The sequence below is a fragment of the Anolis sagrei genome, chromosome 1 (genome assembly GCF_037176765.1).
Source record: "Anolis sagrei isolate rAnoSag1 chromosome 1, rAnoSag1.mat, whole genome shotgun sequence".
Classification (NCBI taxonomy): Eukaryota; Metazoa; Chordata; class Lepidosauria; order Squamata; family Dactyloidae; genus Anolis; species Anolis sagrei.
In genome coordinates this window covers 234,419,455-234,432,331 of record NC_090021.1, presented here as the reverse complement: position 1 = coordinate 234,432,331, position 12,877 = coordinate 234,419,455, and the positions used below count along the sequence as shown (strand labels likewise).

The following is a 12,877-nucleotide window of genomic DNA, read 5'->3' as shown; positions in this document are numbered from 1 at the left end:
AAAGCTTACTAGAAGTCATCTGAGGTTCCGCCTACAGCTTACTGAGATATTTCCTTTGTCATACTTCATTCCTGTTTGCCTGCAGATTTAAAAGCTGGCAGCCACATTTGAGGACATTTTACTATCGAAGCCTAAGACAGGTATTACTGCTATGAACAAGGATGGCTTCATTTTATTGTCTGGCCTTCTCTTCGGTTTATTAGTTATTTTGTCTGCCTCATCTTTTTAAAAGATCTCTTCTTGCCAAATATATGACAAAACCGCTTGAAGAAGGAGACTTCAATTGCTGTTTGAGCTAATACAGCAGTTTGTGTAAGGAACTGGCAGGCAAGCAGCAGCTTGGAAAAAAATCAGGACAGTTTTTTAAAATGTAGAATAATCTCCAGACAGCAAAATACTCTAGTGCAGTGGCTTGCGATGGCTTAACTCCATTTTCCTGCTGCACTCCCTTCACACAAAAATTAGCTTTGAGCTCTCAGGTGTTCCACAATATAAAGCACTGGGCAAGAACTCTGAATGTATGTTGAGCTAGGTGCTATAAAATTGCCCCAAACCAAGGACTGCCACTAAGATGTGGTGGGGGCATAGGTTTCTATGGCAGAAGGGAGCCAGAGTGCCAGAATGCCATGTTATTTGAAAGTATAGAAAATCATCTTTGCTTCTGGAGACGAAGACTGAGAAACGTGTCGGCAGTGGCCGAGAGGGCCTTTGCACAATTATTATTATTTTATTATTTACCGTATTTATATACCGCCTTTCTCAGCTTGAAGGCAACTCAATTAAAACTTGTGTGCCAGCTGCAGCCATACCTCGAGAAGTCTGACTTGACCATGGTGCTCTTTGCCTTAGTTCTCTCCAGGTTGGATTACTGTAATGCACTCTACATGGGGCTGCCTTTGAAGATGGCCCCGAAGCTGCAAAGGTTGGCAGCCAGGTTGCTAACTGGAGCAAATTACAGAGAGCGGTCAACCCTACTGTTCAATCAGCTCCACTGGCTGCTGACAAGTTTCCAGTCTCAATTCAAAGTGCAGGTTATCACATATAAAGCCCTAAATGGTTCGGGACCTGCCTACCTCCATGACCACATCTTCCCTTACGAACCTACACAATCATTAAGATCTTCTGGGGAGGCTGTTCTCTCACCCCTATCACAAGCATGGCTTATGGAGATGAGAAAGGGCCTTCTTGGTGGTGCCCCCCCCCAGCTTTGGAGATTAGGCTAGCACCCACCTCGTCCATCTTTCGCAAAGATCAAAAAATGTGGATGTTCTGCTGTGCCTTCGATTAGACAATCCCCCAGATAACCTGGCCCCAACCAGGACCTAAAATCTCATCCTCGCACTTTATTTCTGCTCTGTACCCAAAGTTACAATGTTCCATCTTGCATTGCCCTCTATCCCTAAAGTTATTTGACTTACGCACTTTATCCAACAGCCCTATCCTTCAGCTGAGTTGAACCAGTCTGCCCACCTGTGCCCAGAAATTGTTTAATACGGCAGGTAGTATTTTGAAGGAGGTCCCTGGACCAGGATGCTCCACATACTCATTTCTGACAGCAGCCATACTACCAAGACGGTGGCATTCCAGCAGGCACCATTTAATTGGAGGAAGACAAGCATCCGGCTTGCCCACCTCACCTGAGGCATTTTTACCTGGTGCCGGCGGGTGAGGGTGCCGTTGGCCATGGTCTGGCTGGCATCCTGTGGGGAGACACGCACACGCTCCAGCTGCGCAGAGACGTGGCGCCGCTCCTCCTCCAGCGCCCGCGTCAGCTTCTCAAACTGGGCCTCCTGCTCTTTGACGGAGGCCAGTATGCTGGCGGTCGACTCCACTTCCGAGTCATCCATGGTTGTGAAGGCCCCACGTGGGGGAGAAGTGGGCGCAAGGCAGGGAGACGCCACAGGGTTTGTGGGAAAGGACGTCACACAGAAAGGGGGTGCTGAGGGGAAGAGGAACCCCTCACTTCATACACAATTTGGGGAGAAAGTGGGAGAGAGAGAGAGAAAGAGAGAGAGAAAGAACTTAGGTCAGGGAAGAGAAAGAGGTGTTTTTTAAACTTAAAGCCAAATTATACCTAATCCCCCAACCCCACCAAATCAACAGATCAGGGGGGGAAATCAAGGCCACCAGCCTCCCAAAGCAACAACTGCAACATGCTAATTGATTTAAGTACAGCAAGCAGTATGTTAAAGAAAGAAAAATCATATTCACAAGGGTTCTCCTTCAACAGTGGACAAAGGGGTATGCTGAGCAAGGTACCAATAACATTTCCAACAACTTTTTGGGGGGTTGCTGTGGGTTTTTCAGGCTGTATGGCCATGTTCCAGAAGCATTCTCTCCTGACATTTCACCCACATCTACGGCAGGCATCCTCAGAGGTTGTGAAGTCTGTTGGAAACTAGGCAAGTGGGGTTATATGATCTGTGGAATTTCCAGGGTGGGAGAAAGAACTATTGCCTGTTTGAGGCAAGTGTGAATGTTGCAATTGGCCACCCTGATTAACACTGAATTGCCTTGAAGCTTCAAAGCCTGGCTGATTCCTGCCTGGGGAAATCCTTTGTTGGAAGGTCCTACCTGGCCCTGACTGTTTCATGTCAGGATTTCCCCTGTTTTTGGAGTGTTCCTAGACATTCGCCTAGATGTGGGAGATACGTCAGGAGATAATGCTTCTGCAACATGGCCATACAGCCCAGAAAATTCACAGCAACCCAGTGATTCCAGCCATGAAAGCCTTCAACAACACAACTTTTATCAATCACCCATACTGGGGGCCCAAGCAATTATTTCATTTGAGGCATGTTAGGGACTTCTCCACTTCCTCTGCACTAAGATTCTGATAATTTAATCTATGAATACCTATTTTCAAATTATGTGGGTGACCTTCTGGAATAAAAAATATTTTCGAATCCTACTATTTTACGTAAAAGAATACAACAAGCAGAAGATAGTAGCTACTGGATTTATTAAGAAATCTTCTAATTCTCTCAGCCATCTTAGTATGTAATGGATGAGAGCGGGATTACCTGACTTGAAGCAGCAGTTTGGACTGCATCTCTATCATAGAAATTATTCTTGCAAACAAGTCTGGTCAAAGTAGCAACTGCTGGATAATCTTTCTTATTGCACAATGTATAGTTCAGTAGGCTTTATAGGAGGCTACCTCATCTTCAATATATGTTATATATGTGTGTGTGTGTGTGTGTGTGTGTGTGTGTGTGTGTGTCTAGTACAAACTGGCTGCAATTTCTAAATTCTACTGTATCAGCACTTCCAAATCTGACTGGCCTGTCTAGGACCGAGGCCTTGTCTCCTAAACACGAAGTTAAATGTCATCGCAGTTCATAAGCACTTCCTGTCAGAGTGCAACACTCTCTACCTCTACAAGGACACGTTATTTGAGGATGAGAAGTTACTTGGGTTCACAAAAGCGGTGCTTGTATCAAGCAGCAAGGTGAGGTGCCTATCCAGGGAAAGAGAAAGATGTGGGGCTTAACTAACCCAACATCTTATTTTAAACACAAACACATGTGGTTGCAAGTGACAACAACATGTTGTCATGTGCATACATTAAAGATTTGCCACATGAGGCTGTTTACATTCTTCCCACTAATACATATTTATGATTCCCCACTGGTTTTTGGTCTTATCTATCTAAGGTAAAGGTTTTCCCCTGACATTAAGTCCAGTCATATCCAACTCTGGGGGTTGGTGCTCATCTCCATTTCTAAGTTGAAGAGCTGGTGTTGTCTGTAGACACCTCCAAGGTCATGTAGCTCACATGACAGCATGGAGCGCCATTACCTTCCCACCGGAACAGTGCCTATTGATCTACTCTACTTGCATGTTTTCAAACTGCTAAGCTGGCAGAAGCTGGGGCTAACAGCGGGAGCTCACCACACTCGCCAGATTTGAACCTGTGACCTTTTAGTCAGCAAGTTCAGCAGCTCAGCGGTTTAACCCACTGCGCTAGTTGGTCCAATATATTTTGAGGACTCAATAGCCATCTTCTTGGCTGTGCATCTACTTATGTGTGACTTTTATATTTATTCAGTTTTATAGACAAATTTGTTCAATTTTATAGTTATATTTTTAGGCTTTTATTATGTGTCGCTCAGAGAACGAAGCAATGCAGAAATACATTAAATATATTTGGAATTTAAAGTGGGCTAGAGTAGCACTTGAATTTATTTCGCAGTCCAACATATTCCTTGTTTCTCTGTCTAGTAATCTTGCCTTCCTCGGTTTTTTATCCATCTTAAACCACCCGTGTTGAGCTATAAATCCCTGATGGGTTTATCAGCAATCCTAACAAGGTGAATAAGATAGTAGAGAAAGCAATTTTGCAATTCTCTTTGTTAGAGCTGATGCCAATGTACATTAATAACAAGGCATTAGCATTATGTTCAACAGAAGCATCTTGAGAAACAACCCTTTTACACTGAATTGATGGAGCTGGTATGTCCTAATAAAATCAACAGGCACACGTATATAAAAGTGGTGGATTTGAGGAAGCTGGGGCAGAAACGGAGACCCATGTTTGCACATCCCCCTCTCCTCCTCCCTCCGCTGGGCCTGGAATTCCTGCTCCCCTTACCACAGGAGGAATTCCAAACATGTTGAGATGGTTAGTCAAGAGGCAATAGAAACCACCACCCAGACTGACAGAGAACAACAGGACATTAAAGACGGATTTTTCCCCGTATTATACACACCTGTGAAGGAAGAAGGCCGGTCTGAACTGATTGGCTAAGGCACAGCTTGGTCTAAGTGCAGAAAATCATGGGAGAAACAGCCCAGCCACCAACAGCAAGGAAGCAGGAGAGAAAAGGCTGCAGAAACAGCAGAGAGGAGATAAAAAAATACACAAGTGTGAGTTTCAAAAGGAAGACAGCAAAGGGAGGGGGGTGGTGAGGAAGGAACTATATTAAAAACAGTATTTGTTTTTTTAAGAGACCATATATAATCTCCATCATTTATCCAGAAGTCAGGTTGGAGGTTTGAAGCTGGGGAGAGCACAGATGAGTTCCCTCTGTCAGCTCCAGCTCCCCATGCAGGGACATGAGAGAAGCCTCCCACAAGGATGGTAAAACATCAAAACATCTGGGCATCCCCTGGGCAACGTCCTTGCAGACGGCCAATTCTCTCACACCAGAAGCATTTCTCAAGTCACTCCTGACACAAAAAAAAAAAAAAAATCCAGAAGGGGATGCAAGATTTAGTACAGTTTTGCAACACATCTACAAAACTCTAGTAAACTCATTAACCAGTAAGAGGTCATGGGAAGAGGGAAGGAAGGGAAATTTCAAAAGAGAAACTCTACATACACACGCTTGAATTTGAATACAAGACGAACCATCACACACATTTTGAAAGCCTTCACTTACTGGATGTCTTCAGCTCTGTTACTATTTGAGTTTTATTTATTGGCAAATCAATGATGACCAAGAAACAGAGATGGAATGAGCTCTTCCTTCATTTGCCTCCAGCCCTCCAGCAAAGACAGTCAAGGCAAGGCAAGGTCCGTTTCTCCTACACCTGCACTTTGTTTTGCCCCCTTCCCTTCCATTCCTCTCAGTTGGAGGAAGGGAAGCAATACTGGCCCAACACTGGTACAATTTTGCCCAATTTTTGGACTGGGTGGAAATCAGAGAAATGAGTTTGTGGATTCAAGAGTTTCTCCTGGCTGCTTTGTGAGGCTGAGCCTCTTTTCCAAGAGCAGGATTCACTCTTCTGTTTGCACACAAAAAGATCTGAGAAATATTTCAATGCACTACAGTACCTTTGTCGCTGAGTGCCTTCAAGTCATTTCTGATTTGTGCCACAAAATTTCCTTGGCAAGACTTGTTCAGAGGGAGGTTACCTTTGCCACCCTCTGAGGCTGAGAAGGCGACTTGCCCAAGGTCACCCAATGAGTTTCCAAGGATGAGTAGAGATTTGAACTCTGCTCTACAGAGTCACAGTCCCATATTCAAACCACTATACCAGTGGTTCTCAACCTGTGGATCCCCATATGTTTTGGACTTCAAATCCCAGAAATCTTAACAACTGGTAAACTGGCTGGGATTTCTGAGAGTTGTAGGCCAAAACACTTGGGGACCCACAGGTTGAGAACCACTGCATGATACCATGCCAGCTCTCACAGGATCTTACCATATTTGAATCCATTGTCTTATGATTTTAGTGGATAGTTGTCATTCTCACATTTTACAAGATTAGGCTCAGAATGCAGCCTCTGACTCATAACAGAGCAAAAGTGGGGAATGTACAGAGACTACCCCCCCCCAAATTCCTAATTCAGTAGGCCTTCCAAGTATTTGCATTTCTCAGGTAGACGGTAGAGTCAGGAGGGGTTGCTCCCTCTAGCACTTCTATCCCACCCTAAGATAAAAACTTGCCAAAACATGCTGGAAGTTTAAAAAAATTCTAGCGAAAGGAAAAACACAACCCAGGCAGGGATGACGTGCTTGGACTAGTCAGGCCTCCAAGACAGATAGCGCCTCAACCCACTTTCCCACGCTGCTGGTGACACACCATCCCCTACAAGTGATTTAACCAGGAGGCCATAGGCATAACCACTGGAGGAGAGGAAATATCTTTGAAGAACACAGAAAAAACAAAGCAAGGGAAAGAAATCTAGCTGAATCCCATGACCATTATTATCTGGAACACGATGTCCCGTTCCGCAGTAATCCAACATACTCAACCCACAGCTTTCACTGAGGAGTCTTTCACTCAGCAATTCCCACCTGAAAACACACATGTGCCAAGACCCACCCCAAGACTGAAAAGCTGGCTGGAGGAGACTTTAGGAGAGAGCTGTTGTGGGTTACTCTGAAGCCTCCAATACATGCAGAGTGATTTTTTTTCTTTGTTAGAGATTTGTTCCCTGAGGGTCACGTTCTTCCAGAGGATGATCATGAAGAATGATTCCAACATCGCCAGGTACAAATCCTAGGAACTCTTTTGTTCCACTAATTAGATGCCACGATTATGTAAGCAGGACAAAAGCACACACAGCATACATTCCTAGCGGTCATTTGCTGATGCAAATTAGAATTACTGATAAGATGTCTTTGGAACAACAATGGATCCTAGAGGTCACATGCACACACCCCAAACACACACACACACACACACACACACACACACACACAACTTGGAGGTTTTTTTTAAAACCCCAGAGACTTGCAGGTTTGACATCTATGGCTTCTTGCCAAAATTCTTCAGCAGACTGTTAAATGTGCTGCAGTCAATGAAACGTATTGGAGTCAATGAAACTAAACAACAGGGTAATTAGTTAAATCCCCTTTTAGTTCATCAATAGTCCACATAGTAATAAAGTCAATTTAAGATGCAAGCAAAACGTCAGGAGAGAATGCCTCTAGAACATGGCCATATAGCCCGAAAAAACCTACAACAACCCGGTGTAGTAATGGTGAGACCACGGACCGTATTTTCATTTTTGTGGACCACTGGTGGTCCACGGACTACAGGTTGGGAACCATTGAGTTAGAGGCAACCATAGTCAAGAGAGATTAATATGCATTGTAACTTTGGACTGCAACAGTAAAACACATCCCAGTGTCATATTTTAGTCACATGTTCAAATAACTGCTTACTTGTCAACTGAACTTTTTTCAACTTCGGTTCAGACACCTTGGCACCAGGAGGACTTTGACCCAGAAGAGATTGTTAGTTTGCTTTAGATGGCCTCATGCTCTGCCATCTGACGGCCTCCACCCTGTAATCTTCCTCTGTTTTTTTAAGGAAACATATCAGTCTAGATCTGTAACAAGGATGTGCCCAAACTCTGGAAGTGGCAAGACCCATTACTTATTCTTTCTTTTCTAGGGCTTCTGAGGAAGATCCAGCGGGAGTAATGAATTGTGCAACATAAACCAATGACGCTGCATCGTTGCACAGTCAGGGCTCTCCCACACCCCGGAGCACCTCACTGACTAAACGTCCGAAGGAAAGCTGCAGCCACTGGCATTTAAGGCGGGCAGTGCCAGGCCACTTGTAGAACCACATCCTCCCAATCCAGCAGAGGAACACATTTTGCACGCAATGAGCAAAGAATACACTCTGAAAGAAAGTCCAGGGTTGCTTCTGGCAGAATAGTGGTGTCCCTCCCACTGACCAACATGGGGCAAACTCCACCAAATGCAGAGCCCCACCCTTAACCCTATCTCAAAATAGGCCTCTTGGATTCAACTCACACACAATATTCTCCACTCTGAAAGTAGGGTGCATGACACTAAATTCACATTAGAATGCTGCTTCTTTTATTTCCTATAGGCCTGTTTTGATAGACATGATTATGAGCTATTGTATTAACGGAGACCGAATACAGACTCCTTCCTATACAACTTCCTTAAAAAAGAAAGAGGTGAGACTCAGGGTGCATCTACACTGTATAATCAATGCAGCCCAACACCATTTTAACTGCAATGGCTCAATGCTATGGCATGGGATTATAGTTTTACAAGGTCTTTAGCCATCTTTGTCACAGTGCTAATGCCACAACAAACTACAAATCTCAGAATTCCATACTATTGAGCTACAGCAGTTAAAATGATGTTGAAGCTGCAATAATTTTACTGCATAGAGCTAGCCCAGGCATTGGCAAATTTCGGCCCTCCAGGTGTTTTAGACTTCAACTCCCACAATTCCTAACAGCCTACCGGCTGTTAGGAATTGTGGAAGTTGAAGTCCAAAACACCTGGAGGGTCGAAGTTTGCCCATACCTGGTCTAGACACTGTTTAATGGAGCACTACATTCCAAAAAATAAAGAGAACTGACACTAACGACTTTGGCTTCACAAGTACGGTGAGGACAATATTCGTGGAATACAGCAGGAATACAGATGCTATTAGACTGCAACTCTCAAGTGTTCCTCAGCACTGACTATACTAGCTAAGACTATTGAAAGTTGCAATCTAATAATACTGAGAGAGCTAGCTGCCTGCTAGATTTTCACTCCTGCAACAGAGGCTTGCTTTTCTGCTTCTAGGTGGCACATGTGTGCAATACAAATGAGGAGATAGCTGAGCAACATCTACCCTCCCTGCACCCTCTCCAAAAAAAAAAGAATAATCCCCTCCATGGAGGTTTTCCCAAATACATCTTAGAGCAACAAGGAAGCATTTCCACCAGCCCATCTATGTCACCGTTTCCTCCCCAGTTCTGAAAGTTTTCAACCCACTTAAGGAGATCCTAGGAGACACAGGGAATCAAAGGGAGAGGGAAAGAAAACACTGTGATATAGAAAACACTAATCACTTCTACCAGCAGGGATCCCTCTCCTGAATGAAGAAACTCCAAAAAATGAAGGAGTCCTTCCACTCACATGAAAGAACAATTGTCTACAGGCTGCCGATACAATAAAAGAAGAAAGCCTGAATCCTATAAAAACTAAGCCTAAGGGACTGTTAACCTTACTGGTAGACTGCAACTCTGATCATTCTTGGGGCAGTGCCCAGGCTGCTTTGGGTTGGTGTTAGCTGCAGTCCAAAAACATTTAGTCCTTAATCCCAACTAAAGGCAGTTCCCATATTACAAACAACATTGGTTCTGTAAGGTTGGTCTTCAGTTGAATTTGTACGTCAGTTGGAACAGGTACATTTTAAGTGATGTGAGATATATATATATATATATATATATATCACTAGCTGTACCCGCCACACATCACTGTGGCTATCCGGGATTGTGGCACACTGATCTGTGTTGTAGTAGAGTCTGTTGGCAGCACTGCAACTGGTAGTAGGAGTGATAGAGGAGGGAAATGAGGCGCCCAGGTGTTAGAGGAGGGTCTTTAAGGCATCTGGGTTCCGACACTCTGAGTGTCAGCTGCATTAAGATCACTTCTGACCACAAGGTCATGAGTTCGAAGCCAGCCGAGGTCAGAGTGAGCTTCCGACCAATTGTGTAGCTTGTTGTCGACCTTTGCAACCCAAAAGACAGCTGCATCTGTCAAGTAGGAAAATTAGGTACCATCTATATGTGGGGAGGCTAATTTAACAAAATTTATGAGGCCGTAAAAAGACTCCAGCAAAAGCATGCAGAAGTACTTTATTAGTGTCGCAGATGGATGATGAAAGTGACAGCTGCCCTGGCGGCCAGAAAAAGTTAAATAGCCTCTGACTGTTTGTCTATATTTGTTGTGTGTCTTTGGCATTGAATGATTGCCATATATGTGTACATTGTAATCCGCCCTGAGTCCCCTGTGGGGTGAGAAGGACGGAATATAAATACTGTAAATGGAATATAAATACTGTATTTATTTATTATTTATTTACTTTATTTGTATACCGCTCTTCTCAGGCCTTGGGCGACTCAAAGCGGTTTACAACAATTTAGGTATACACAATACAAAATCATTAAGCATTTAAAAGCAATAGCACCACAAATCATTAAACAACATTAAACTGTAAATAAATATCCTTCCCTCCCTCTTTCTCTCCTTTCTTTCTCTCCTTCCTTCCTTCTCTACCTCTTCCTTTCCTTCCCCTCCCTTTATCTTTCTCTTTTTTCTTTCTCTCCTTTCTTCCTTTTCTACCTATTCTTGGACTGCAACTCCCAGCAGTCCTCCTTATCGATTGATTGATCTACCTACCTACCTACCTACCTACCTACCTATCTCTATGTAATCTATCTAACTTATCTATCTGGATGATTGCTGAGAATTCCAGTCCAGGAATAGGAAAATGTAAATATGAACTGTATGATTGCTGAGAATTCCAGTCCAGGAATAGGAAAATGTAAATATGAACTGTATTGTCATTTAGCTTTTTGATTTTTAAGTTCTTTCCGCTATTTGGGGATGAGGTATGAGTGTTGATCACTCACTGGTCTGTTAAGGGTGTAGTGTCCAAATTTTGTGTCAATTCGTCCAGTGGTTTTTCAGTTATGTTAATCCCACAAACTAACATTACATTTTTATTTATATAGATAGGGACAGAAAGTGAGGTGAATCTTCTGAACAGGGACACAGACTGCAAAACAAACAACAAAGGGGTGTTTATACTTCCGTATACTATCCAAAACTTGTACATATACACATATATAATCAAAGCTTGTGTGTGTGTTTGTGTGTGTGTTTGTGTGTGTGTGTGTGTACACACACACATGCAAGCTTTGAATAGCATAGGGAAGCATTAACACCCCCGTGTTGTTTGCTTTGCAGTCTGTGCCCATTCAGAAGATTCACCTCACTTTCTGACCCTATAATAATTGGATTTTGAAAAATTTGGCTTGTTGTGTAAACAAAGATTGGTGAGAAAGCTTCTGTGGAGACATCTTCTCCCCATGTTAATGCTTACAGGAGCGAATTTCCCTTCCTAGGGGTAGATTTCTCTCACTTCCTGTTGTCTCACTCCCATTCTTAACTAAGAGTTATTTGTAAGTCCGATGTTTGTAACTTTCTATATTCGTTTTAAGTACCCTACATTACTACGATCTATGGATATTTCTTCCAAGTGTTCAGTACAAGCAATCTCTCCTTTTCCTAAGATTTCCTGACATTCCTTCCAGTAAATCAACATTTACAGGTATTTTTATTTTTTTGCAATACTCCCCAGATAGTATTGTTTCTTTATTGTTTATCCAACCAGGAAGGTAGCTGAGAATTCATGTATTGTCGAAGGCTTTCATGGCCGGAATCCATGGGTTGTTGTAGGTTTTTCCGGGCTATATGGCCATGTTCTGGAGGCAAAAAATTGCCTCCAGAACATGGCCATATAGCCCGGAAAAACCTACATCAACCCATGAGAATTCATGTTTGGCTAAAAGTCAGGGCTCGTCAATGGCGTTGCATATTCACAACACTTGTATAATATTTGAATTAGTAAAATCACTAAGTAGTGAGAGCAGGCAATGCAATGATCAGATACTGGAATACAACTCTGAAAACCAGAATTCAAAGCCCATTTGGGCAAGGAAACCCACTGGGTAGCCTTGTGCAAGACACACTCAGACTCAAAGGAAGGCAAAGGCAAAGGCAACCCCCCCCCCCCCCAAACCAATCTTGGCAAGAAAACTACATCATTATACATCATAAACGCCTTGAAGGCACACAGTATAGAAAGTCCCCTATGGTACAGGAAAGTGTCAAACTGCCTTTCTCCAATGCCACAAGCAGGTGCTATGTCCCTTAAAAGCCCAGCCGCAGGTAATCTAAGAAAGTAGTGTCAAAAATTATAATACAGAGCTGGACTGACCAAGATTGCATAAAATGGTTGGGCAACATGCAGCCTCTGGGACTGAACTGCCCCAGGCCATTCTCTCAATCTCTAGGGTCCCCTGAATCTGATTTAATGGGACTTTGTTTACTTGCAAAACTCTGTGGCCAATTGCAAAACTCCTCTGCAACTAATTTTTCCTGCTTGTGTGAAAAGTTTCTCTATTTTGCTACCAAACTTTGAGAGTGTGGCAACAGAGGGGGCAGCCCACAGCAAGCTGCATGAGTGGAAATTGCCATGGTTTCCAGCCACAAACTCAAATAGCCTTTTAAGCCTTTCAACTAGTCTATGTTTTTATACAACCACCCCTAGGAGAAGGCCATCATTACCGAATACAGGGCAGGAAGAAACAACCTTCCTTCTTTCTTGCCATTGCGTTTTTTAATGTCAGAAACCGGTCAAATCCAGTTTACACTTCAGAAAGGTAGCACAATCCTTAGATGAGAATGGTTCTGCTAGATCAGATAATGCCTTCTATTCCACATTGTTAAGGAGTTGACTAAGGTAGTAAAGGTAAAGGTTTTCCCCTGACATTAAGTCCAGTCATATCCGACTCCGGGGGTGGTACACATCTCCATTTCTAAGCCAAAGAGCCGGTGTTGTCCGCAGACACCTCCAAGCTCATGGGGCCGGCATA

The 12,877-nt window shown here is 43.4% G+C and overlaps 1 protein-coding gene across 13 annotated transcripts in view; it reads right to left on the bottom strand.

Moving 5' to 3' along the window:
- The window catches only part of CTNND1 (catenin delta 1), an 89,951-nt gene that overhangs the window by 39,348 nt on the left and 37,726 nt on the right, over nucleotides 1–12,877 (bottom strand). For 8 of the 13 annotated variants that reach the window (XM_067461790.1, XM_067461803.1, XM_060771609.2 and 5 more), the window contains exons 2-3: nucleotides 4,713–4,829; nucleotides 1,653–1,962 (exon numbers count right to left, since the gene is read on the bottom strand). The exons of the other annotated variants lie outside the window; for them this stretch is intronic. In XM_067461790.1, coding sequence (XP_067317891.1) covers nucleotides 1,653–1,847 — 195 coding nt within the window. In that variant the 5' untranslated portion in view covers nucleotides 1,848–1,962; nucleotides 4,713–4,829. The remainder of the gene's footprint in view (nucleotides 1–1,652; nucleotides 1,963–4,712; nucleotides 4,830–12,877) is intronic. 13 annotated transcript variants of the gene reach the window in all.